This window comes from Protopterus annectens, chromosome 4.part0 (assembly GCF_019279795.1).
Source record: "Protopterus annectens isolate FY-2018-M chromosome 4.part0, PAN1.0, whole genome shotgun sequence".
Lineage (NCBI taxonomy): Eukaryota > Metazoa > Chordata > Ceratodontiformes > Protopteridae > Protopterus > Protopterus annectens.
This window is the reverse complement of record NC_056733.1, coordinates 1,494,545,677-1,494,571,313: the sequence shown is the minus strand read 5'-3', so window position 1 is coordinate 1,494,571,313 and position 25,637 is coordinate 1,494,545,677. Positions and strand designations below refer to the sequence as shown.

General features: G+C 40.0%; 1 protein-coding gene across 2 annotated transcripts in view; it reads left to right on the top strand.

The window, feature by feature from the left end:
• The window catches only part of CYFIP2 (cytoplasmic FMR1 interacting protein 2), a 2,832,302-nt gene that overhangs the window by 1,630,416 nt on the left and 1,176,249 nt on the right, over window positions 1-25,637 (top strand). For both annotated transcript variants that reach the window (XM_044069335.1, XM_044069334.1), the window contains exon 17: window positions 20,171-20,327. In XM_044069335.1, the coding sequence (XP_043925270.1) occupies window positions 20,171-20,327 (157 nt within the window). The remainder of the gene's footprint in view (window positions 1-20,170; window positions 20,328-25,637) is intronic.

Below are 25,637 nucleotides of genomic sequence, written 5' to 3'. Positions count from 1 at the left end.
TGTCCTGTAAATATCTATGTGCTGTAATAGTAGAAGTACATTTATTAAAACTAAATGCTTTCTTTCAGTTCTGTACCTTTGCATGTCCTGTCAGTGTCTTTTTAACTTTCTAATGTACAATAATTATTATGTAATATGTACTGTACTCTGTAAATTAATTAACAAATTAAGCCTGACATGTTATGCCTTGAGTATGTTAAATAGCTATACTTTTTCTTTAGATAACTTATCTTAATTAGCCTGTTACAAATAATTCTCTCACTTTACCCTTAAAACTAATGACCGAGTAATGTAAAATGTGATGTAAACTGTCAAGTAATGCTGTTAAAAATGTATAAGTGAGTGTGAATGTTATATTGTGAGATCTGACTGAAATGTACTATACTGAATTCATAACTGAGTATGTATGTCATATTCTGAAACTTTACTGAAATTTACACTAAAGAGATGTATATTTATACGGAACATCAAAAATAGCTGTATATAAATGTTATATTTTGGAGACTAACTGATATAATACTAAAGCTATACTTTTTCTGCCAATATTGTCTGAACCCAGGTAAAAGCATAAACTGAAATCTGGTAAATGCTATACTCTGGAAGCTAAACTATTAGTAAAGGAGTACCTTTTTGTCAGTATCATTTGAACACAGATAAAATCATAAACTGAAAACTAATACTGTTATACAATTATCTGAAAACATACATTTGCATACCTGCTGTAACTCTAATCTGCATAAATGCACATCTGTTGTATACACATTTTAACTCTAAAGAATACTTTCTTTGGATAACCGAAACACATTCATTGTGTATTTAATATACAAACATTGAAGAAAAACAATAATCTTCACTTCTGGCTTTGGTGGTCTTGTTTTTCTGCCAATACTTGACTTGTGCACCATAGCTCTTGCTAAGTTTAGGCATTACTCTGCATTGTCCCAGTCACTGCTGAGGTATTGGAAGAGCCACCTTACTGTCCCAGTGTCCTTTCCTGTGTCCGTTTTGCACTTAGGCTTTCCAGGCACCCCTGTCCCCATCTCCTGTGCAAGGTTAGATGGCTAATGTTATATTTTTCTTGACTGTATTGAAAAACATGCATTCTGGAAAACCAAACCTGAAGTAATTCAACTATCCAAACCTTGGGTTGGGAGGGTAGCCTAATGGTTAAAGTGTTTGCCTTACAAACACAAGGTGCAGGGTTCGAATCTCACAAGGGATAATTGGCTAGGCTTAAAATGGCTCGCAAGGGCATTTAGCTTGGTACTAATCTTTGAACCTATGATAGTATGTCTTTTTGTAGCAATATCTGCAAAGCACAAAAAGTACAGTATCAGGTTCTTAAAATAACATTTGCAGCTTTAACAAGTATAAACAGATAGCATTGCTTGTTGTCTTGACTTCATTTAAGTTTTTTCTGTTTGAAATCAACATATGCTAGTAATAAACTTTTGTAAATCTGCCAGCAAACTGATAATGTACTATAGTGAAATAGACCTATGTCACTAATAAATAAATTCTTGCAAATCTGTAACTGAACTGGTAATGTACTACAGTGAAACGGAAAGGCTATAACTTCATTATTAAATCAAATGGAAACCTCAGTGGCATAGTGTTTTCATACCATAAACACAAATGAAACTAAATTAGTAATCTGACACTGTATTAATATTTCAACATTTTTTTGCATTTCTGCACCTTTGTAAAATTAATCTTAACTGCTGATTTTTCTATGTTCACTCTGTGACCCTCAGGTTGTAATTTACAAAATAATTTCTTCAGTGTGCAGGTCTGTGCCCACTGCCTAAGATGTAGCTGCTGTTTTAGCTGACTTCATTTAAGTCTTTCAGTTCTGCTGAATGCAGCAAGGATTTATCATTACTGTTTACAATTTTCTAGGGTAAATAGTAAGAACTTTTACTGCATAAAATTGTCACTAGTAATAGTTAACTGATCTTTACCATTCTGTTTTATAGCATATAGTACTGTCTTTAATTCAGCTTGCTGAACTGGCCTGTAATCTGGTAACTCAGTTGCATAAGTGTGTGGCTCTGGTGAGCTTGGTAAACTGCAATTTTCTGCATAAAATATATACAATCTTGAACCATTTACATATACCCATTTATTACTAGAATTTGACTCATCTGACTGGAACTTTACTTGTCTGTCATGTACAAGTGTGTGTTTCTTCATCCAGTAAAATTACATTGCATTTTTTCCTGACATGAGATTTTAACCTGTGGCTTTAATGTCGCATAATATTAATGCTGCACTCTTTCCTTGATTTGAACTTTTGACTGTACTGACACTTTTAAAATGTCACATTGACTTTAAATTCTACATTCTGTAAACTAACAAAACATCATTTAATACCTGTAAATGCTGTTGTCTGTGTATCAAGATATTATTTATGCAGTGCAACACTGTACTACCATAATTCAAAGGTCCTTATGGTGCCTGTTAAAATAAAACAGTTACACAAAAAAAAAAATAATTTGCCAGATGTGTAACTGTAAACCATTCCATTTATTCTGTGAATTAATTTGACTGTCATTTCTGGTAAATCATACACAACATGTATTTTCAGAATGGTAAATAGGTATACCAATTTTAAATCGAATTCTAGTCTGAACCTGTTACTTTTTTTCTTACTGGCCATAAAAGCAAATTAAAAAAATCCTTTCCAATCTGTCTTTGGTTTTCTGTGAATAAGATATTTTTTTTCTGAAAATGTGATAACTTGACTGCTTGTACTTCAGTTGTGGCAGCTGAACTGGAATTTATTTTATCTTTAACCCATGAATCTTCATGTTGCTGTCATAACCAGTTTTTCAAATTCTGTACATCATTTGCAGAATCTGCTGCACACAAATTCTTAGTGTCATCTGTCTGCATTACTGTGCATTCTGTAGCAGTTTCATTTTTCCATAAAATCTTGTAACTGAAGTCTAAAACAACATGTAACTGAAGACATGTCCATACCTAGTAGAGTACTGTTACACTCAGAACTGCTCATTGCTGTAACCTTTGACCTTTCAAATCCAGACATAACTGCACTCATGTTCTCTAACAGAGGTCTATTTGTAACTAAAATTGATGTGTCTGCATTAATCAGTACATTATTTCATAATTTATTTTCTGTAAACAATGAAATATCATCATTTCTCTCAACCTTAAACAATGACAGATAATCTGGTTTCATGCTGGACTGCCACACTCTTTATTGATAAGCTAAAACTCATTTTTTATAGTGCTGGCAACAACACTGACTTAGAGTTATGGTATGCGTTTCTTCTTTATTTTACTCTGAAACACTAGTACTAGCATTGTCTTGAGCTATGGTATACAATAGTTGCGCTGGCTTCTGAAAACAATAAGCTAGAATTCATTACATTCTGAACATCAGTGTTTGTAATAATGTGAACTTGAGACTCTGGAAATTATTGCTTTGTGTTTTGTTTGAAAATCTACATGTTACATACACTGACTGTGTTTAAATCTGGATCTGCAATAGTGCAACTTAACACAGCTCCACAGAGTTAGGCTACTAGCGACTGCTCTGCTGTATTCATCTGTTCAATCCAAGGAATCCGTTGCATTTTGCTAACCATAAGTACAATGTTATACTGTATTTTGCACTTTCAAACTGTATTTTTTCTATATTGCTGATTTTTCTAAAACTGTTCTTGCTGATTTGTTGCACTTTTTGTCTGCTGTAGCATAGACTAGATTCAGACCTGCTGAATCTGGTTCTGTTTGTTAAATTGAGCACTTAACCAGGATGTCTTTTTCTGGAGAAGGCCCCTCCTGCACTCTTGTGGCAGGAGAGTGTAGTTAGGAGTCATCTGATTGAAGGTTGCTGGCACATGGCTCAATTGTGAGCTTTTTTAATGGTTAAATTGTTTAATTCAGTTTGCTTACTGTTTTAGCACAGCTCCACAGAGTTAGGCGACCAGCCACTCCTCTGCTGTATTCATTTGTGCACTCCAAGGAATCTATTGCATTCTGCTGACCATAAGTACAGTTTTATACTGTATTTTGCATTTTTAAACTGTATTTTGCTGTATTGCTGATTTTTTTTTAAACTGTTCTTGCTGATTTGTTGGACCTTTTGTCTGCTGCAGCATAGACTAGATTCAGACATGTTGAATCTGGTTCTGTTTGTTACACTGATCAGTAAACCAACCAGTCTTTTGTTGGAGAGGGCCCCCTGCACCCTTGTGGCAGAAGTGTGTTGTTAGGGCTCATCTGATTGAAGGTTGCTGGAACAGGGCTCAGTGCTGAGCTTTTTATTGGTTAAATTGTTTAATTCAGTTTGCTTACTGCACTTGTTTTAATACAGCTCCACAGAGTTAGGTGACCAGCCACTGCTCTGCTGTATTCATCTGTTTGCACATAGTGCACTTCCATGCACCATCACACACTACAGCGCAGTGAGGGTAACCATTGGCGGTTATAGACACAAAAACTTCAGTTGATACATTTTCCCTTAGTAGCTGCCTGTGATCTGGCTGAGAAGTCCTTAAATTGCACAGAGAGCGTCTCAGCTACGCGTTTGCCCCTTAAACTGTCCTAAAACCACCACCAAATCTACAATAGTCTCATACCATTTAGAGAACCTCCACTAGTATAGCCCCTTTATAGAGCACCCCATTAGTACAGACCCAGTTTAGAGCACCTAGTTATACCACACCACTCCATTTTCTTCCCCACTGTGAAAGCAGGATATAACCTAGCATTATATCACTGTAACAGGAACAGGCAAGCAAAAACTGAGGGTAATGCTACTCAATGCTAGAAGTCTAAATCTCAAAATGCACTCTCTTGAGGCACTTCTTAAGATGGAGAACATTGATATGTGTGCAGTGACTGAGACCTGGTTCAAGGCTCTAGCAAGCACCCCTGCATTAGCAGGCTATAACTCATACCACACTTTTCGGCCATCTAACCTGGACCAGAACACAAAAGGCGGAGGTATGTCCATATTTATTAAGGATATCCACACTTCCAGGCTAGTTGCGCAACATAATGCACCCAAGTTTATCCAAGTGCAACTAACTCTGGACAAAACTGCAATCCAAATTGTAGCTTGCTACATATTCCCCCACCATGCCCCAGGATTCCCACTCCTCTTTTCTTGATATACTGGAAAATGTTAGGGTTCAACCAAACACCCTAATAATGGGTGATTTCAACTACCCCACCATTAACTAGGAAAACTACTCATGTACCAACTCCTTCGCTCAATGCTTTCTGGAATTCATAAATTCCAATGCCCTGGATCAACGTATCCACACCCCCACCAGGGGCAACAATATCCTAGACCTAGTCATTACCAACATGAGTGACAGGTGTTCCACACCTGATGTGAACTCCTCATTGGTCAGATCCGACCATAAGCTAATAACCCTAGATATCCACATCCCACCCCCACCCACCATTAAGGAAACCATTGTAAAATATTTCTCCAAATCCAACTTATGCTTCTTAAGACAGAAGTGGCAAACTTCATGACACCCATGCAGATGGACAATACAGTTACGACTGCTGAATCCTACACAAATGCACTCTATAAGCACTTACACGAGTGCATGGATCGTGCTATCCCAAGTAGAACCAAGACGCTATCCTCCAAAAAAAGGAAGCCAATCTGGTGGAACCCTGCCATAAACAAACTCTGCAACAGTAGGAAGAAACTGTTGCAAAAGAGAGTAAAATCCCATGAGTGGAGGAGCTCCCTGGTCAGCTGCAGTAAGAAGCTGAGATCCTTTATAAGATCCCCCAAAGCTAGCTACGAAAACAAAATCGCCACTGATTCTAAGGGCAACCACAAAGCATTCTATAGCTATGCCAAGAATCTCAATGGTAACTCCCAGATCTGCTCTGAGTTACAGCACAACGGCATGAAAATTACAGAACCAACTGATATTGCCAACATCCTGACAGGTAGTTTCAGTGCTAACTTTACCCCCCTCTCACCCCCTAAAGGGCCCATATCTATACAGGAAGAATGCAGAGTTCCTGTAATCACATCTATGCAGGTAAAAGCTGCACTCTCTAAAACCAAAAACACAGCATCCATGGGACCAGACAACATCCCAGGCTGCATTTTACATGAACTGCAGAACAAACTGGCTCCCCACCTAAGCACCATGTTCAGTCATAGTCTCACTTGAGGCTTTCTGCCCACTAAATGGTGCACAACAACAGTTATCCCACTCCATAAAGGGGGAGCCACCACTGATCCTGGGAACTATCACCCTTTTAGCCTGATGAGCCTGGTCTGAAAAGCCATGGAATGTATCATCATGGAACTCATAAACAAAGACATTGGTAACCTCCAAACTCTGAACCCCACCCAGTTCGGGTGTGTGAAAGGCAGATCATGCCTTCTGAACCTGATTGACTTCTCTGAGGCAGTCACCAAAGCAGTAGACCAGGGTAAGGTGGTTCACACAGCCTATCTTGACCTCACCAAGGCTTTCGACACCATCCCCCATTCTGGAATTATAGCTAAACTCACTAAACTAGGTATAAATCCCTACTTCACAAGATGGGTTGCCAACTGGCTCACTGACAGAATGCACACTGTAAAAGTTGAAGAATCCAAATCTGACTTCAAACCAGTGACAAGTGGAGTACCACAGGGTTCAGTCCTGGGACCTCTCCTGTTTGGTATCTACTTCTCTGAAGTACAGGCTTACACAGAAGGCCTCTGGCTAATGACATTCGCAGATGGCTGCATACTAGGAGCCATAGTCAAGTCCCCAAATGATGTGGACATCCTACAGAAGGGCCTCACTGAGACAGATGCCTGGTGAGAGAGGCATGGCCTCAAGCTCAGTGCCAAAAAGTGCATTGTCATCCCCTATGGTAAAAAATCTGTACCCATGAACTACCATATAAACGGCAGTCTACTTAATGCCGAATGCGTGATAAGAGACCTTGGGACTCAAGTGGACCGTAGTCTCTCCTTTGATAATCACATCGCCACAGTAGTCAGGAAATCCTTCTATGTGGCACACCTCATCACAAAAGGGTTCTCATCCAGGAAAAAAGAGGTCATTGTTCCCCTCTTCTCGGCACTCATTAGACCCATTATAGAGTACAATGCCCCTTTTGGGATGTACCTCACAAGATATCTGCAGCAGCTGGAAAGGCCACAGAAGTACCTCACAAAGAGGATTATTGGCCTCAAACAGATGCCCTACACTGACCGTCTCAAAAAACTCCAGCTTTACTCTGTAGCATATCACCACTCTGAGGAGATCTGTGCCTAACATATAAAGCTATGTTAAACCTAGAGCTGTTGGACATGCTGCACCTAAAGAAATCCCAATCCCTCCGAGCTACACGCTGTAGGGACCTAAACCTTGTCACCACAATAAACAGGACATGCTGGAGGGATAGAGTCCCGTCCCAGAGACTTCCTATACTCTGGAACAACCTACCCATCTATGTCAAGCAAAGTTCTTCATTAGCACTCTTCAAGAAAAATCTTGAGTGGATGGGAAGTAGGGAATACAGCCCGGGGATCACTTCTGTGGCTCTACCAGACAGGGGCACAGGAAATTAACTTTCTTGGCTCTGGTCGACAGGGGCACAGGAAATTAACTTTCTTGGGTGGCATAAACCAGGGAACCTTGTTGGCTAGGCTTACGTAGGCACTTGGGCCAATAGCCTAGTACCTACCTATGAACCTATGAACCTATTGTGGATGGCCAGTTTCCCTCCATTTCTCCTACCAGCCTGATTGACATGGGTATCCTGAGGCAGTGTTGCAACTGCCTCATGTACACTGACAACCCTGTACTCCTAAATCACCCAAGTACAATTTTGTGAGAGATGCATTTAAGTATTTTGCTTCAGATTATTTGTTAAGTTTTTCTGCATTGCCGCCTACTTTTGAGCATTTTCTGGCTTGCTAAACTTGATTTCTGTGTTTGTAACTGTATTTAGAACACAACCTAGAGCTGATTACTAAATTTCCAGACTGCACTTATTTTTAAATTTGTTTTTTTTCTTAAAACTTGCATTTTATCTGTCTCTGGCCTAGCCCTCAAGTGTGGGGTCATTTACTGCACTGTTCTAACGTGTTGATACTTGTGAACCTGTGCTTTCCTTAAAAAAAAAACAAAAAAACAAAAAAATCTTGCTTTTTTCCCACTTTTCTGAGATTTAAAAATGTTCAGTTACAGATTTGCTGTTCTGAACTGTTTGTAAGTTTCTTGGAGGCCATTGTTTGCTTTGGCTAAAGGGAAGTCTCTGTGTTCATCAGTGGCAGTGATAAACATTGAGCAGCCTGCCTGCCCCTGTGGGAGTGGTTACTGCCTTGAAACTGTAGTTTTATTGGCCATTTTGGGTCAATTCCAAACTCCTTGATCTCCCTCTCTTAAAACGCTCTTTTGCGCGGTTTTGCGCGGCATTGGGTTTAAACTCTTCCTGGCTCCACAAGGTCTGCTCTTCACTTTTTCCCTTAGAACTGCTCTATCTCTCAAATTAAACACCATATTCTTATTCTAAGGCCCCTCACTGGTCTAAATAAGTAATCTTACAAGTTAGCACTAATAAACCATAAGCACTACTTACTCTTATACTCTCTACGATTACCTTGTCCCCTATTGGTCCATTTTAATTCAGTTCCCTATATTACTCTAGCATGTCCAAAGGATAGTCAATGGTTTCCTCTCCAGTCCAGCTGGTGAATCTGGGAATTTTGAGGCAATGTTACAACTGTCTCATGTACACAGACAACCCTCTCCTCCTCCAAACAGGTTCAAATATATGTGAGAGATGCAACCATATAGCCAAACTGGAGGCTGAGTTCTCTCATCTCAAAACTGGTGTAACCAGTCAGGAGGAGAAGGTAACTTCACACAATACAATTCCAGTATCACATAGTCCCACCACAACAGCAAACCAAACACATAAAAACACAAAAACGTACTCTGAGGCTCTAAATAAAAATCTACCTAAGCAACAGAGACCTCCAAAGCAGACATCCAAGCAAACGCTACCCCAAAACAAAACACGTACAACACATAGCATGCAAAGTCAGTGTGCCAAGCAGTCACAGCCCTTAAGGCTGAATAACACACCTGATACTCTTGTAATAGGTGACTCTATTGTCAGACACACTGACGTCCCGCTCACCAGGCTGAATAAAGAGAAGGTCACAGTGAGTTGCCTGTCGGGCGCTAGGATCCGCCACATAACGCAAGCACTCAGGTCACTCCAAAGCAAATACAGATATGAATCAGTCATTGTACATGCTGGCGTGAATGACCTGAGACGTACCTCCCTCGACTACATGAAAAGAGACATAGAGGAGCTCTCTGATCATATAGCCCAGGCCGGTATGACCCTGACCTTGAGCAGCATCTTACCCTCACCTAGAATGATGCCACAGTATAAAGACAAAATGATCGATTTTAACAATTGGCTAAAATTTTGGTGTCATTCAATGGGGATCCAGTGTCTGTCAGCCTGGGATGACATGCTCGACAAACCACTTTGCTTCGCTAGGGATGGCTTGCACCTGTCACCCCTGGGCTTTCGGATATTGGCAAAGGCTCTTGCCATCCCCATAGTGCCTTTTTTAGGCAAGGCTCAAAAGTCAAACCCACCTCCATAGACAGCACAAGGAACAAGAAACTAAGGGTAATGCTGCTAAACGCCAGAAGTCTTAACCTCAAGATGCATGCACTTGAAGTTCTCCTCAGTATGGAGAACATCGATATCTGTGCAGTGACAGAAACCTGGTTCAAGGCTCCAGAGAGCACCCCAGCACTACCAGGTTATACCTCATATCATGCTTTTCGGCCCCAAAACCCGGACCGAACCACAAAAGGAGGGGGAGTTTCCATATTTATCAAGGATAGCCACACCTCCAGGTTAGTGGCATTGCACAAAGTTTCGGAGACCATCCATGTGCAACTGACAGTGGGCAAGACTGCTTTTCAGTTTATAGCATCCTACAGACCACCCTCTCAAAGTCAGGAATCCCACTCGGCTTTCCTGAAAACATTGGAGAACATGAAGATCTCTCCAAACACCATTATATTGGGCGACTTCAACTACCCAAACATAGACTGGGAGCATTACTCAAGCCCCAGCACCTTAGCCCAAAGGTTCCTGGAATTTATAAACTCAAATGCTATGGAACAACTAGTCACCACTTCCACAAGAGGGAAAACATACTAGACCTGATCATTACCAACATGGGGACTCTATGCTCCATACCAGAAGTATATCCCTCATTGGTAAGATCAGACCATAAATTAATTTCACTGGATATCCACATCCCGACCTCACCCCCAGCCCAGAAAACCACAGTGAAAAACTTCTCAAAAGCGAACTTCACACTTCTCAAAACCGAAGTGGAATCCTTCAAGGCCCCAGGGCCAGTGGAAACTACGGCCCAAACTGCAGAATCCTATATAAACGCATTCTACGGACATCTCCAGGAATGCATGGATCATGCTATCCCAAACAAAATCAAGACCCAATCATCCAAATCCAGGCGTCCAGTCTGGTGGACCCCAGCCATAAATAAACTGTACAACAGAAGGAGGAAGCTACTACATGATAGAGCAAAATCCCTAAAAGGGAAGGCATCTCTGATCAGTACTAGCAAAAAAATTACGATCCCTCATAAAATCCTCCAAGGTCAGCTTCGAGAGAAAAATTGCACAGGACACTAAAGGCAATCATAAGGCTTTTTTCAGTTATGTTAGGAACCTGGGATGCAACTCCCAGACTTGTTCTGAGTTGATTCTAAACGACAAAAAATACACTGAACCCACAGACATCGCCAATATCCTGGCAGACAGGTTCAGTGCAAACTCCCCCCCCCCCCAAAAGAGCAAGTATCTATCCCGGCAGAGTGCAGCCTCCCAAACATCTCTGATGCTCAGGTGAAGGCCGCCCTCAACAAAGCAAAAAACACTGCTTCCATGGGACCAGATGGCGTCCCGGGTTGCGTCCTACATGAACTCCAAGAAGAACTAATACCTCAAGTAAAACTGTTGTAGAATCTCAGCCTCACTACAGGATATGTGCCCAAAGAATGGCGTACAGCAACAGTGGCCCCACTCCACAAAGGTGGCGCCTCTGCGGACCCTGGAAACTATCGCCCCATAAGCCTGACTAGCCTAGTCTGCAAGGCTATGAAGAGGATCATCATGGAACTCATAAACAAAGACATTGGGGACCTACAGACACTAGATCCTACCCAATTTGGCTTAGTCAAGGGCAGATCCTGCCTTTTGAACCTGGTCGATTTCTTCAAAACAGTCACCAAGGCCATAGATGAAGGGAAGGTAGTCCACACAGCCTATCTGGACCTCGCAAAGGCATTTGACACAATACCCCACTCGGGCATCATAGATAAGCTATCCAGCCTAAATATAAACCCCTATGTCACAAGATGGGTCGCAAACTGGCTCAAAGACAGAACCCACAGAGTCAGAGTTGCTGGAGCCATGTCAGACTCGAAACCGGTCACAAGTGGCGTCCCACAAGGTTCTGTCCTGGGACCTCTCTTGTTCGGTATTTACTTTTCTGAGGTACAGGCCAACGTGGGAGGTCTATGGCTCACCAAGTTCGCAGATGACTGCAAACTGGGCGCCATAATCGACTCTCCAGCTGACACAAACATCCTTCAAAAAGGTCTCGCAGAGATGGATAACTGGTGCCAGAGCCATGGTCTAAAGCTAAATGCCAAAAAGTCTATAGTCATATCCTTTGGCAAAAACAATGTGCCCACAAATTACCATATAGGTGGTAACCCATTGAGTACAGAGAAAGTAATTAGGGATCTGGGGACCCAAGTTGATAGCAATCTCTCCTTTGACAACCACATTGCCAAAGTGGTTAGAAAGACCTTCTACATAGCCCACCTCATCATGAAAGGATTCACATCTAGATCAAGAGAGGTAATCATGCCCCTTTATTCATCCTTCATCAGGCCCATCATAGAACAATGCCCCCTTTGGGATGTACCTTACCCAACACCTGCAGCAATTAGAAAGACCCCAAAAGTACCTCACCAGGAGGATCAAGGGACTTAAACAGATGCCATATGCTGCTCGGTTAAAATAACACCAGCTCTACTCAGTTGCATACCGCCTACTTTGAGGCGATCTATGCCTGACATATAAAGCTATGTCCAACCCAGAATTAATGGACATGCTCCACCTCAGTAAATGTAAATCCCTTAGAGCCAAGCGCTCGAGGGACTTGAACCTCAGCACAGAAATAAATAGAACATGCTGGAGGGACAGATTCATAACCCAGAGGCTCCCTTCGCTCTGGAATAGAATTCCAATTCATGTTAGGCAGAGCACCTCACTGACTCACTTCAAGAAGAATCTTGATGAGTGGATGGGGGATCGTAGGTTTGTCCCGGAGATTACTTCCGTGTCACTATTAGACAGAGGCACAGTAAACTAAACTTTAAAAAGGGCACAGTATACTCAAATCAAGGGGTGGCGTAAGCCAAACACAATCGGGCTAGGCTTATAAATGCCCTAGGGCAGATAGCCTAGTATGAACCTATGAACCTATGAACTAATAATCTGGAATCCTTGCTCTCTTGCGCAGAAAACAGCAACTGTCAGCTCACATACTACACCTCCTACACAAACCATGCTGTCAACACATAAACCATCATATGTGGAGGTACTCACCAGAAACCTACATAAGCACTAGAGACCTTCCAAACACAAACATGCTATACCTAATACAGCACCTACAGCACTCAGTATACATAAAAAACACAAGCAAAAGTGTCTCGCCAAATAAGCCCCTAATGCAAAACACATCTAAACCAAATTTTTTAGTCATAGGTGACTATTGTGAGACACACTGATGTCCTACTCACCAGGCTGGACAAGGAGAAGGTTACAGTCAGCTGTTTGTCGGGTGCCAGGATCCATCAGATCACACATGCACTCAAGTCTCTCAACAAGTACTTTTATGACTCTTTCATAGTTCATATTTATGTGAATGACTTGAGACATACCTCACTGGACTATATGAAGTGAGACATGATTGAGCTCTATGAATACGTTTCCCAGGAAGGTATTTCCCTAGCCTTGAGCAGCATTCTACCCTCACCTAAGATGAAATCACAATATAAACAAAAAGTGATTGACTTCAACAATTGGCTTAGTTTGTGGTGTCATTCTAAGGGGATCCAGTTCCTGTCAGCCTGGGATGACATGGTTGATGGACCACGCTGCTTTGCCAGAGATTGTCTTCACCTCTCAGCTCTAGGCTTTCAGTTACTGGCTAAGACACTTGCCTCCCCTGTAGTGCCTTTCTTAGGCAGTGTCTCAAGAACAAAATTTCTGATGTGAAAATATCACTCACAAATAAATTAAAGGTTATGCTGCTAAACTCTAGGAGTTTAAATCAAAAACTGCACTCAATGGAAGCACTCCTCTTCCTGGAGGACGTCGTCTGTGCAGTCACAGAAACTTGGTTCAGGGCGGTAGAGAGTATCCCGGCCTTGCAAGACTACAATGCCTTCCACACTTTCAGACCATAAAATGAACATGTGAAAACCAAAGGAGGAGGAGTATTTATCTTCATCAAAGGTAAGTACACGTCTAGACTGGTTAGACAGGAAAACTCCATGGAGTTACTCCAAGTTCAGCTAACTGTGGATAAGATTCCCCCCCTTCAAGTCATCGTTAGCTATAGACCCCTTTAAATGAACAAAGATACCCACATTGTTTATTTGGAGCTACTTGAGTCAGTCAAATCCAAACACTCTAGTCATGGGTGATTTTAACTATCCCTCCATTGAGTAGGAAACTTATACGAGAACCAGTATGCTCGCCCAAAGGTTCCTGGATTTTGTCAACAAATAGTATGCAACCCCAAAAGGGCTCAGATATTCTCGACCTAGTCCTCACCAACATGGGTGACCATTGCACCCTCACAAATATAGGACCATCACTGGTTAAATCTGATCACAAATCAGTCACATTTGAAGTAGCTGTAACACCTGAACCTCTCTTAGGTGAAATCAGGGTAAAAATGTCACTAAAGCTAATTATACCCTCTTAAGGGGTGGAATAAATAATTTCTAAGCTCCTGTTCCTACAGATGGCATTGACAGCTATACTAAGGTATACACAAATGCCTTGTACAAACACTTACACAAATGTATTGACATAGCTGTACCTGATAGGATCAAAACAATATCCTCAAAAGAAAAAAAAAGCATCCCTAGTGGATGTCTAGCATTAATAAGTTATACAGTAAGGGGCCTCCTCTGCTTGAACAAACAAATCAGACAACTTGTAAAATCCTCTAAGGGCAACTTCAAAAAAATCAAAAAAATGTAGCAACCATAGCTAAGGATAACCATAAGGCATTCTTCAGCTATATCCATAACCTAAAAGGTAGGACCCAAATGTGTGCTGAACTAGCTGTGGATCATTACACAGACTGATTTTGCAAAAATAGCTAACCTATTGGCTGACAGGTTTGGTGAAAATTTCACCCCCTGTCCCCTCCAGACATTCCATAAATCATTCCTTCTACATCTCCCACCTTGCATCTCCAAAGTGAACAAGTCTTTAATGCTCTCTCCAAGTCCAGAAACACAGCCTGTATGGGACTGGATGGTATCCCAGGTTGCATTTTAAATGGTCTAAAACATGAGTTAGCAACTTCATTAGGTACTCTTGTCAACCAGAGCCTGAGTACTGGCTTTGTTCCTGATGAATGGAAAACAGCAACTGTCATCATCCTCCTTCATAATGGGTGTAAAGTAACAGACCCTGTGAACTACTGACCCATAAGCTTAACCAGCCTTATCTGCAAGGCCATGTAACAAATCATCATGGACATTATAAATAAGAATGTAGGTGATCTCCAAACCCTTGATTCAGCACAGTTTGGTTTTGTCAAAGGCAGGTCATGCCTATTAAACCTGATGGACTTCTGTGAAAACATCACCAGAGCCATAGACAAAGGCAAATCTATGCATACAGCCTACCGTGATTTAACTAAGGCTTTTGACATAATCCCACATTCGGGCATCATTGATAAAGTCTCCCAGTTGAATATCAACCTGTATGTTGTCAGGTGAGTTGCTAACTGGCTCACCAGCAGATCACACTCAGTCAAAGTTGGGGACTTTACCTCAACCAGCATACCTGTCACCAGTTGAGTTCCACAGGGGTCAGTGCTGGGCCCCCTATTATTTTGAATATACTTATCAGAGGTTTGGGCCAAAACAGAGGGGCTATGGCTGACTAAGTTTGCTGACAACTGCAAATTAGGTGCAATCACTGAATCCCCAAACAATGTCAATATACATCAGGAGGGACTTACACAAACCAGTGATTGGTGCCAAAGCCATGGACTCAAACTCAATGCAGAAAATGCATTATCATCCCCTTCAGTAATAATGATATCCCTGCAGACTGTTATATAAATAATAATAATACCCTAAGTAACAACTCAGTAGTGAGACACTGAGGAAAGCAAGTTGACTATAGCCTAAACTTTGACCACCATGTGTCTAGTATGGTAAGGAAGGTATTCTATATTGCACACCTCATTGGCAAAGTCATTGCCTCAAGAGCATCCCTGTGCTTGACCCTCATTAGGCCAGTAATTAAGTACGGTGCTCCCTTTGGTATGCACCTTATCAGGCATCTGCAGCAACTTAAGAGACCACAGAGATTGCTAACCAAGAACATTCAGTGTCTTCAGCACATGTCATACATTGACAGATTGAAGTCACTGTCACTGTACTCAGTAGCATACAGACTACTTAGAGGAGACTTGTGCCTGGCCTATAGAGCAATCTCAGATCCAAACCTAATGGAAATGCTGCACATCTGCAACTGAAATGGGACAAGGGTCACCTGCTCCACGGACCTTAACCTGGCCTGTAATATAAATAGGACCTGCTGGAGAGACAGATATGTCTCTCAGAGGTTGCCAGTCTTCTGGAATAGGGTACCAGTTCCCATCAAACAAAGCCCCTCTATGACCCTTTTTAAGTGTAGCCTGGATAACTGGATGGGAAACCATAAATTCCTGCCGGGAATTTCACCTATGACTGTCCTAAATTATAAGTCTGTATTATTGAATTGAAGTACATATTCATTGTTCATTGAATACGTATTCATCGAATACTAATCAGTGAAATTCCTTTCAGCGAACCCTGGACTTTTTCCCAGGGTTAAGATGCACTTGGGCATCACCAAAACTTTTCCCCACTCTAATGCAATCTCGGAATTGGTGTGTATATAGATATATATATATATATATATATGTGTGTGTGTGTGTGTGTGTGTGTGTGTAGTTGGGGGCATACCCCCCCACATTGGGGAGTGTGATGGGAAAAGCCCCCCACTTGGGTGGGTTTGATTTAGTACAGTGTCTTTTCTGGAGTGCTGGTAGGTGAGTCATTCCTAACCCTGGTAAAAGTCTGGAGTTTGCTGAAATGAGTTTTGTTGATTAGTGTTTGATGAACGTATTCGAAGAATATGTATTTCGATTAAGTGATAGAGACCTGATATGGGCAGTCTTTGTTAACCAAGATCTTAAGTTTAGACAAGATCCTTTATATTAGGTTTCTCTAGAATTATATTTGGCACACACGGCTAGGCTTACAAAGACCTTTGGGTCAATAGCCCAGTAACTACCTATGAACCTATGTGCTGTAGCATCTACATTGATTTCTAAAGATTGTAAACTAGAATTTGTGTCATGAGAAAGTGTGTGTAACCTTACTTATTACAGTGTATTTCTGTGTTTTAACCCTTTTACGTTTAGAAAGATTTAATATTCTTCTACTAATAATGTTAAAATTTAAATGAACATTCCTGGAACAAAGTTTTTAGGCTGCTTTACCCAGTTTGTAACTTTAAACCAAATATTTAGGTGCCTTTCCTGTAGAAGTACTGTTTGACATATTTGTACAATTTACATTTACTGATGTATTTAAACACTTCTGAGATTTACTAACTGATTTAGCTAAAAAGTGCAATGTAACAAATGTGACTGCTCACCTGAGTAAAGTTGAAGTTGCTTTAAGAAGGTTGCCAGATCTCGTGCTGCTTTTTCATACTCCCTCTTGTAAGGATTTTCTTGGCTCTGTGACATCACACTGGAAGTCTATCATCTGCTTCGGAGATGGTTAAGTTTTCCGATATGTTGCTGTAAACTGGATAATGTCCTTGACACTGGTATATTAGAGAGTCTGAAGTTCTTTGAGGCTTTACTGTAGATTTTTTGAAGCAGTAATAATACTGCTGTGTAAAATACATGTAGTCTGACTGCTGATAGATTTGAAAGGTTGCTATGGGATTTTGGGACATACTTTAACTGCAAATGTTGTCCCCATTGATAGTGGATCACGATTGTAAGAAATTATAGGACTGTAGAATACTGGAATAAACTGGAAATAACTGAAATAAACTTGAGTGAGACTGGAATGAATGACGTTATCTTTTAATTACCCAGAACTGTGCTGAACAGGTGCCAGTCTCTCCTTTATGTGCCAGATCATATTGTACCTTTCAGAACAAAGGTCTGCATACACTGTAGTTATGTTAAGAATGTTTTATTATGTACAGTGGAGGTAGATGTCAACAATGTCCAAATCAAATCATGATAGTAGCTTCTGCAGTCATTATACTGTTCATAAATTCTGTACTCAGATCGTCAAGTCTTACTGTCTCCAATAACAGTGCTAATAATTATGTACGTAGCTTCTGCACTCATATTCTTTTCCTTCTAAATAATATAGTTAATATTCTGGAATGCTGGATATTTGACCTGAACTCTACATTCACTCTTGTAAGGATTTTCTTGGCTCTGTTACATCACACTGGAAGGCTGTCATCTGTTTGGGAGATGTGAAGTTTTCCGATATATTGCAGTAAACTGGATAATGTCCTTGACACTGGTATCTTAGAGAGTCTGAAGTTCTTTGAGGCTTTACTGTAGATTTTCTGAAGCAGGAATACTGCTGCTCTGTAAATATACATAATCTGACTGCTGATAGATTTGAAAGGTTGCTGTGGAGTTTTGGGACTTACTTTAACTGCAAATATTGTCCCCCATCGATACTGGCTTGCCATTGTAAGAAATTATTGGACTGTAGAGTACTGGAATAAATTGGAAATTACTGAAAGAAACTGTAATGAGACTGTAATGAATGCCTTTATCTTAATTACCCAGAACTGTGCTGAACAGATACAAGTGTCTCCTTTATGTGCCAAATCTTCTTGTGCCTTTCAGAACAAACATCTGCATATACTTTAGTTTGGTAAATAATGTTTTATTATGTACAGTGGAGGTAAATGTCAATAATATCTGAATCAAATCTTAATGTTAGTAGCTTCTGCACTCATTATACTGTCTATAAATTTTGTACTCAGAATATCAAATCTTACTGTCTCCAATAACAGTGCTGATAATTATGTCCATAGCTTATGCACTCATATTCCTTTCCGCCTGAGTAATATAATTAATATTCTGGAATGCTGGGTATTTGACCTGAATTCTGCATTCACTCGAGTGTCTGTACCAAACTTCTATAGACTGTACTGCTGTGAGTTTCTGCATATCAGTCCAAATGAACTAACTCATTGTGTCTGAAATGTCTCCTAATAATACCAAAACACAGTAAATGTCTACATGCCTCTTTAACCTTGGTTCCCAAGCCTCATGCCATCTAAACATGATCTGTTTGTACTCAGTGTATTGCATGTTCTGTTAGCATAGTTCACTGAAACTGCATGCAAAATGTGATGGCCTGATTTAATATGGCTGCATTGCTAGACATATGCAAAGAGTCATCATCATCATTAACCCCCTTTTTTCCCTCCGAGTGGGGTCGGGGTGTCGTGTTAACTGTCACCATCTGTCACGATTCAGTGCTACACTCTTGCCTTCTTTGTCACTCATGCCCAACTGTTGCAGATCTTCTCTCACAAGATCCATTCACCTCTTTGCTGGATGCTGTCATTTTCTTTAGCCTTCTTCCCTGTCTGTCCCTCATTTACTTCACCAGATTGTTTTATGCTTTTCTCCATGTGCCCAAACTACCGTAATCTGTTCTCTTTGATCTTTTCTGCAATTGGAGCTACTATGACTTCTCTTATGTCGTCATTTCTTCATGTGTCCCAAGGTATGCATCCTACCATCCATCTCAGGCAGTTCATTTCCACCACCTCTTCCTTCCTAATCTGCTCTCCCTTTACTGCCCAGGTTTCTGTACCATACAGTAGTACTGGTCAAACCACTGTTTTGTACAACATCAGACAACAACAAGAGAACAACAAACAGAACATGTCTTCTGGATTCATAGAATGTCCTGCCTCCTTATTACCATCATGTCGTCCACTTCCAGGCTACATCCTGTCAGTGAACTTATATTGAGTGAACTTGTACTGGTTTTACATCCAGCGTTTGCTCAACAGAGCTATCCCTGGCAACCCAAAATGGGCAACTGGACACTAGCCGGCTAGTTTCTTATTGACCCATAGCTGCTGGGCTTTTTGTTGGGCACACACACTGGTCAACAGGGGTACATAGACCCTTTCTGCCATTGGCATGGGTCCCTGGCAAAGGTTGGAGTAGGCCAGTTCTGCAACTCTTTTATCACTGGCAAATACTCATGCCCATTTTTGGCAACATTAGTCAACGTTAAATTACCTAGAGCAAATTTTGCATGCACTGTTCATTTTTCTATGCCCTTTCAGAAGGACATACTTTCTGGCATTTCACAGTTTATATATGTAATTTTTAATTCCAGCAAACATCTAAATGCTTCAACGTTGTCTTTGCAAAAAGGGAACGTGTATGAGTCTTGCTGGTTGATAATTATGTTCCTTTTGCAATGTACATATAATAGCCTGTGTTAATGTGAAGGGCAGAAAGGCAGTCATTTAGCAGCTGCAGATGTGAGTGTACGAAGGCTGTAGTTGAAACTGTAAATCATTGGATGATTAATGCTTTTGAAAAAAACTGGTGGAAACAAAGTACATTTTTAAAAGAAGCTAGTAATATTTCCATTCTTTAGTTACAGTCTTTACAGTACACATGATAATGTATTTGTTCGTAACTTGACATAGCCTTTGACCATACTTCACCGTCTCACATATATGCATGTATTTGTTCATGTTTTCAGAAGCCCTGCAGCAGTGTTGTGACCTGTCCCAGTTGTGGTTTCGAGAATTTTTCCTTGAACTGACCATGGGCCGTAGGATCCAGTTCCCAATTGAAATGTCCATGCCATGGATTCTAACTGATCACATCCTTGAAACAAAAGAGCCATCAATGATGGAGTAAGGGCATTATACTTCTGGTTTTCACTGCAAAAACAGAGAAAAGAACTCCATGTGTGTGCATATGTGTTCTTGTATGTATGTATGTATGCGCCCCTCACACACAGTCAGACACACAAGTAGCTATATATATATATCTATATATATATATCTATATATATATATATATATATATATATATATATATTTTTTTTTTTTTTTTTTTTTTTTTGCTGTGGTTGCTGGAGTAGTATAACAAATTCCTGGTAAGAAAGTTATTTCTGGACAGATGTCAAGTTTTTCTTTTTTAACTGCATATTATTTTTTGTTCTGTTTTCCAGTCCAATCCCCAAAATGGCACATATGAAGAAAACTGTGTTTCTTGAGTTTACCTCAGTTTACATTCTTTGTGAATGCACAGTCTTCCAGCTTGCTTGTGAAATGCCATATTATTTCCTTGTGTCTGTCTGTTGTGTTGTGTTCAGGTTTATACGGTCATTCAGGAAGTACTGAACTATCTCGAGCATTTGCAATGTTTACAAAACAAATTAGACAACTGCTTTCATATTTGTTTAAGGTAGTTAATAAATATGTCGTAACAGCTTAAATTGTGAATTGTGAACTGTTACTCCCAGATGATTAACAAAAAAGGGTAATAGGCTGTCTGACATCACTGCTTAGCCAGTGTTAACAAAAGCAAGACATTTTGAAACTTTATCTAGCAAAACATATATGACTGAAAAAAGTTCAGTTAGTAGCATACTACTAATAAAATGTTGTAGGAGTAATGATCAAAGATACACTGACACTCTTCACAGATACAAAGCAGAAATTCAGAATACTGCTGTTGTAAAGCATTGGTGAAGCAAGACTGCAATGACTCAACTGTATTATATAATGGTACTATATAGTGCATTGTGGGAAGAAGACAGCATGGCTGTGAAACAAAGTTGTGTCAATATGGTAGACTACATCAAGCCATTTTGGAGTCTAATAAATAACACAGTACGGTTTATCACTTAGGATGATACAGCGGCATTAGTGTTCCGTACTAGTTCATATGATTTCTTCAATTTTCAGATGTGCTGTGTTTCTTATACAATCCCCTTGCGAATACACCTAACTAAAATGGTACATGATAACTTCATTTCAATATTTTCTTTCACTCAGAAGTTGTACAAGTGTAAGACTCTGCTGTTATTATTATGATTGGAAATCAGAGAGCAGGCATAGGCTGCAATCCTGCAAACTGCCTGTCACTATTGCTGGACCTAAAGTATTTCATGAGCTGTACCATTGTTCTTATGCACGTGTGTGTGTGTGTGTGTGTGTGTGTGTGTGTGTGTGTGTGTGTGTGTGTGTATATATATATATATATATATATATATATATATATATATATATAGATATAGGCATATGCTGTATAATCAAAAACTAAAAGGATCAAACATAAAACTTGGCTAATCTAAAAAAAACACACACAGTAAACACACACACACACACACACACACACACACATATATATATATATATATATATATATATATATATATATATATATATATATTTATTTATTTTTGCAGGAGAACAAGCCCCTCTGTTCCCCACCACATCCCCTGCTAATTACATATACCATCTCCAATATCACACTACAGTGGGAAAGGGGCAAATCCCTCTTACACCCCCACACCCCCCTGCAAATTATATATACAGAGTCTGATATTGCACTACAGTAGGGAAAAGGGTAAATTCCCCGATTCCACTGTACTGTGATCTACATAGAACTGCTTTAAAAGGGAATTTACCCTTTTCCCAACTGTAATGTGATCTCAGAGTTGGTATATATAATTTGCAGGGGGTCTGGGGGGTGCAGCCCCCCACATGAGGAATGCAGGGGGGCAAAAACTAGATTTGTTTTTTTTTTTATTTTATTTCAAGGTGCATTTATTCCTTGATCCTTTTTGGCACGTTTCCTTCTAATCCCAACCATGGAGAAACTGTTAAAATATTGTGGAGGCAAAGGTGAAGACCATTTGGAAGCTAGAGCAACTGCAACAGCAGTTGGTTGGACTAGTGTGTAACTGCAGTCCCCAAAAATGTGCCTGACATTAAGAAACTGGCCAAGAAGGATGATTTGGAATCCTACAAGGTAGTTGTTCAGAATGGATGAAAGTCTTATCATCCCAACCAACAGGAAAGAGTCTTTAAAGAAATATATGCCACCCAGTGGTGTGAACCTTGGCTGTAGTTGATTGTCATTGTTGAAATGGCACCCCGACTCCATGTTGAAAATTTGAAAATGGGTTGTGGATGGATGGAAGGCACTGATTGCACAGACTGTTGACAATCTTAAGAAATAATTTTTGACTAAGGTTGTGACACCATCTGAAGTTCAAGCCAAGAAGTGTTATAACTTGACTTTAAATACTGACAAAACAGTGAGATCTCAGATGTATGATTTAAAACATACTTTAAATCTCCGCATAGAAAGCAGTATCAGCAGTAAGGTGAAAATGTTGAAATGGTATGAATTCAGTAGACAGGTTTGAAAGAGCTTTGCTTTTTGTAAGGAAGTTGGGTTTGCAATGTGTTCCCAATAACACTAACAAGCTAGTAACTTTACTAAACTGCTTATTAGTGACACAATGTTTAAATAAAATTGTCATCTTCTGCGTCTAAAGTTGCAGTAAGAACCATTCCATCTTCTGTGAACAAAAAGGTAGCAAGTAATGGGTTAATTTGTTTCAATATTGGGAAGGGTGGGAAGAGTGAAATTCTGTTCCACTGTGATACTGAAGGGTATGCTAGTAGTAGAAACGTGAAGACTGGAATGCATGCTACAAATTAAGTGTGACAACACTAGTTTTAGAATAACTGGCTGAGCATTATGTCTTCATGTTATAGCTAAGCTGGTAAAGTGTATTGAGGAAGAGAAGTTCAAGCTCTGATGAATTCTGAAAGGCTGAGTACCCCTGTTAAGGGTCCCCAGGTGTATAAACATGTGATTAGTATCAAATTAATATTGAAGGGTAATATGTATTCATGGTGGTAGAAAGGAATATCCCCTCACATTTGCAAATCCACACATCCCAAAGCAAACTTTTACATTCTGTGTCTGTAACCTTCGACTTGATGGATAGTATAATATTAGAATAATAATTATTTTTCATTTTAACATGTGGGAGGAAAGACAATATGTAGAGATTATGTTGTAGGCTGATGCACTTAATAAGAAAGAGTTAAGGCAACAACTCAAAGTATCCATTTATTAGTAGAAGGAAGGAGGTAACTCTCTTATATAAGCCCAAAGATTTACAGGTTTACATGTCGGATTAAGGCTGTGATCTAGTAACCAGCTGTATTCTTTGCCCAGCATTTGCATTCCTCATTCTCAGTTTGTAAATCATGTGACTAATCACTTACCCAGACAGTGCTCCCAGGCTGCCCCAAAAGGAGGCATTTGTGTCTAGGTGACTTGCACAGTTAAGTTTAAAAATAAAGTTAAATAAAGCACAGCCTGTACTAAAAATCCCCTTGATGTTTGACTTTGCATTGTCTTAACTGTCAGATCAGTAAAACATGCTCTGTAGGAAGTTATGGGCATTTTCAGTAAGAAATGGCTGTGTTCTGCCTATCAGCTCATTCAGTATTCAGAAGCTGTATACTAGCAGAGTTTTTTTTTTCAGTTAAGAACTTTTGAACCATGAACTATTACACATACACACACATGCATATGCAAATGGTTTGTGCAACCTTTTAATGCAGAATAAGCAGGAACCATGTGCAGGTCTTAGTGATGTCCAGCACATCATGCTTAATGTAAAACAATGAAGATTGCAGTTCATTGATTTTGTTCAGTACACTGAGAGCAATGTAATGAATGATCTGTGAGAACTTTGTTTATGTACACATTTGGTTGTTTGGGTTGTATAATATGATTCAGATAATTCCACAGGAGGTGGCTGATTGTGCAGATCTTTTGGTCTTATTTTTTGAAAAAGGCATTCAGGCAGTGTGAAACAATGCTGATAAAAAGAGACACAAGACTGAATTCTAGTTTATAGCTATATTAATGGTCATAGCCAGCCTAAGGCATAGACCAACTAGGTGGCTGCCTAGGGTGCCACTCTAGCAGGGGCGATTTTCCATTATTTATTTGTTTATTTTTTTGTAGTATAGAAATGGTTTCTTTAAAATATTTTGAATGAATGCAAGAAAATAATGAAGAGTAAGATAAACTGTGAGAAAAAGGAAGAAAAAAGTAATCTGGGTGGTGTAGGTAGATGGGGACACAGGGTGGAGTTGGGGGGCACTGTGAAGCCCTTTTGCCTAGGGCAGCAGTTGATCAAAGGCCGTCCCTGTTAATGGTAGTCTAGTAATTATTAAGGGGCTGGACCCAGGAAAAATGACCAGAAAGGTCTTAAGAGTCACTGTTGTTAACAATATTTCAGTTATGAGAAATACGCTTATTTTTATTTATTTATTTATTTATTAATATAATTTTTAATCAAAGGTTACTACTTTGTGCATAGAGACACTTTACTGTAGCTGATTACCCAGCCCATTTTGGATCGTGGCAGAAAACCAGATTATACAGAGAAAACCCAGAGAGATATAAAAAGCAAATACAAACCATACAGGTAGTGATAAGTGGTTAGGAATGAACCCTGGTTCTGAGAGACAGAGAGCTTACCACTGAGCCATAAAATACTTGTCAGTGAGTATATGTCAGAGCTGGCTTTCTTTTGCCATGCTTCTTATTTCAGTTAGTATTATCAGGGTCTATATTAGATCATCAAAGTGTTAATACTTCGAATGGTCTAATATCAACTCGAAAACAGCGAACGCTGAAAATAGCGAAGCTGCAGATAATTGAATTTTTTCCTAGGGAAAGAATTTGGTTGTCTGTTTCTGTGGTTTTCGCTATTTTCAGCACTGTGGTGGAAAGTTACGGGTTGGGTTCAGGTAAGTGTGCGATTGTGTGGACGTTAGGGTTAGGACGGGGTATGTGACTTAGGGTTAGGGCACGGGTGAGGTGAGTGTGCGATAGTGATAGACTTTAGGGTTAGGGCGGGGAATGTGAGTTAGGGTTAGGGCGTGGGTGAGGTGAGTGTGCAATAGTGATAGACTTTAGGGTTAGGGCGGGGTATGTGAGTTAGGGTTAGGGCGCGGGTGAGGTGAGTGTGTGATAGTGACGGACCTTAGGGTTAGGGCTTGGGTTAAGGATAGTGGATAGATAGTACTGTATGTACAGTTTAGTGTAAGGTTAGATGTAGGATTTAAGTGTATATGTGTGGATTGCTGTTTTTTGTTGTGCTTGTATTGTGTGTA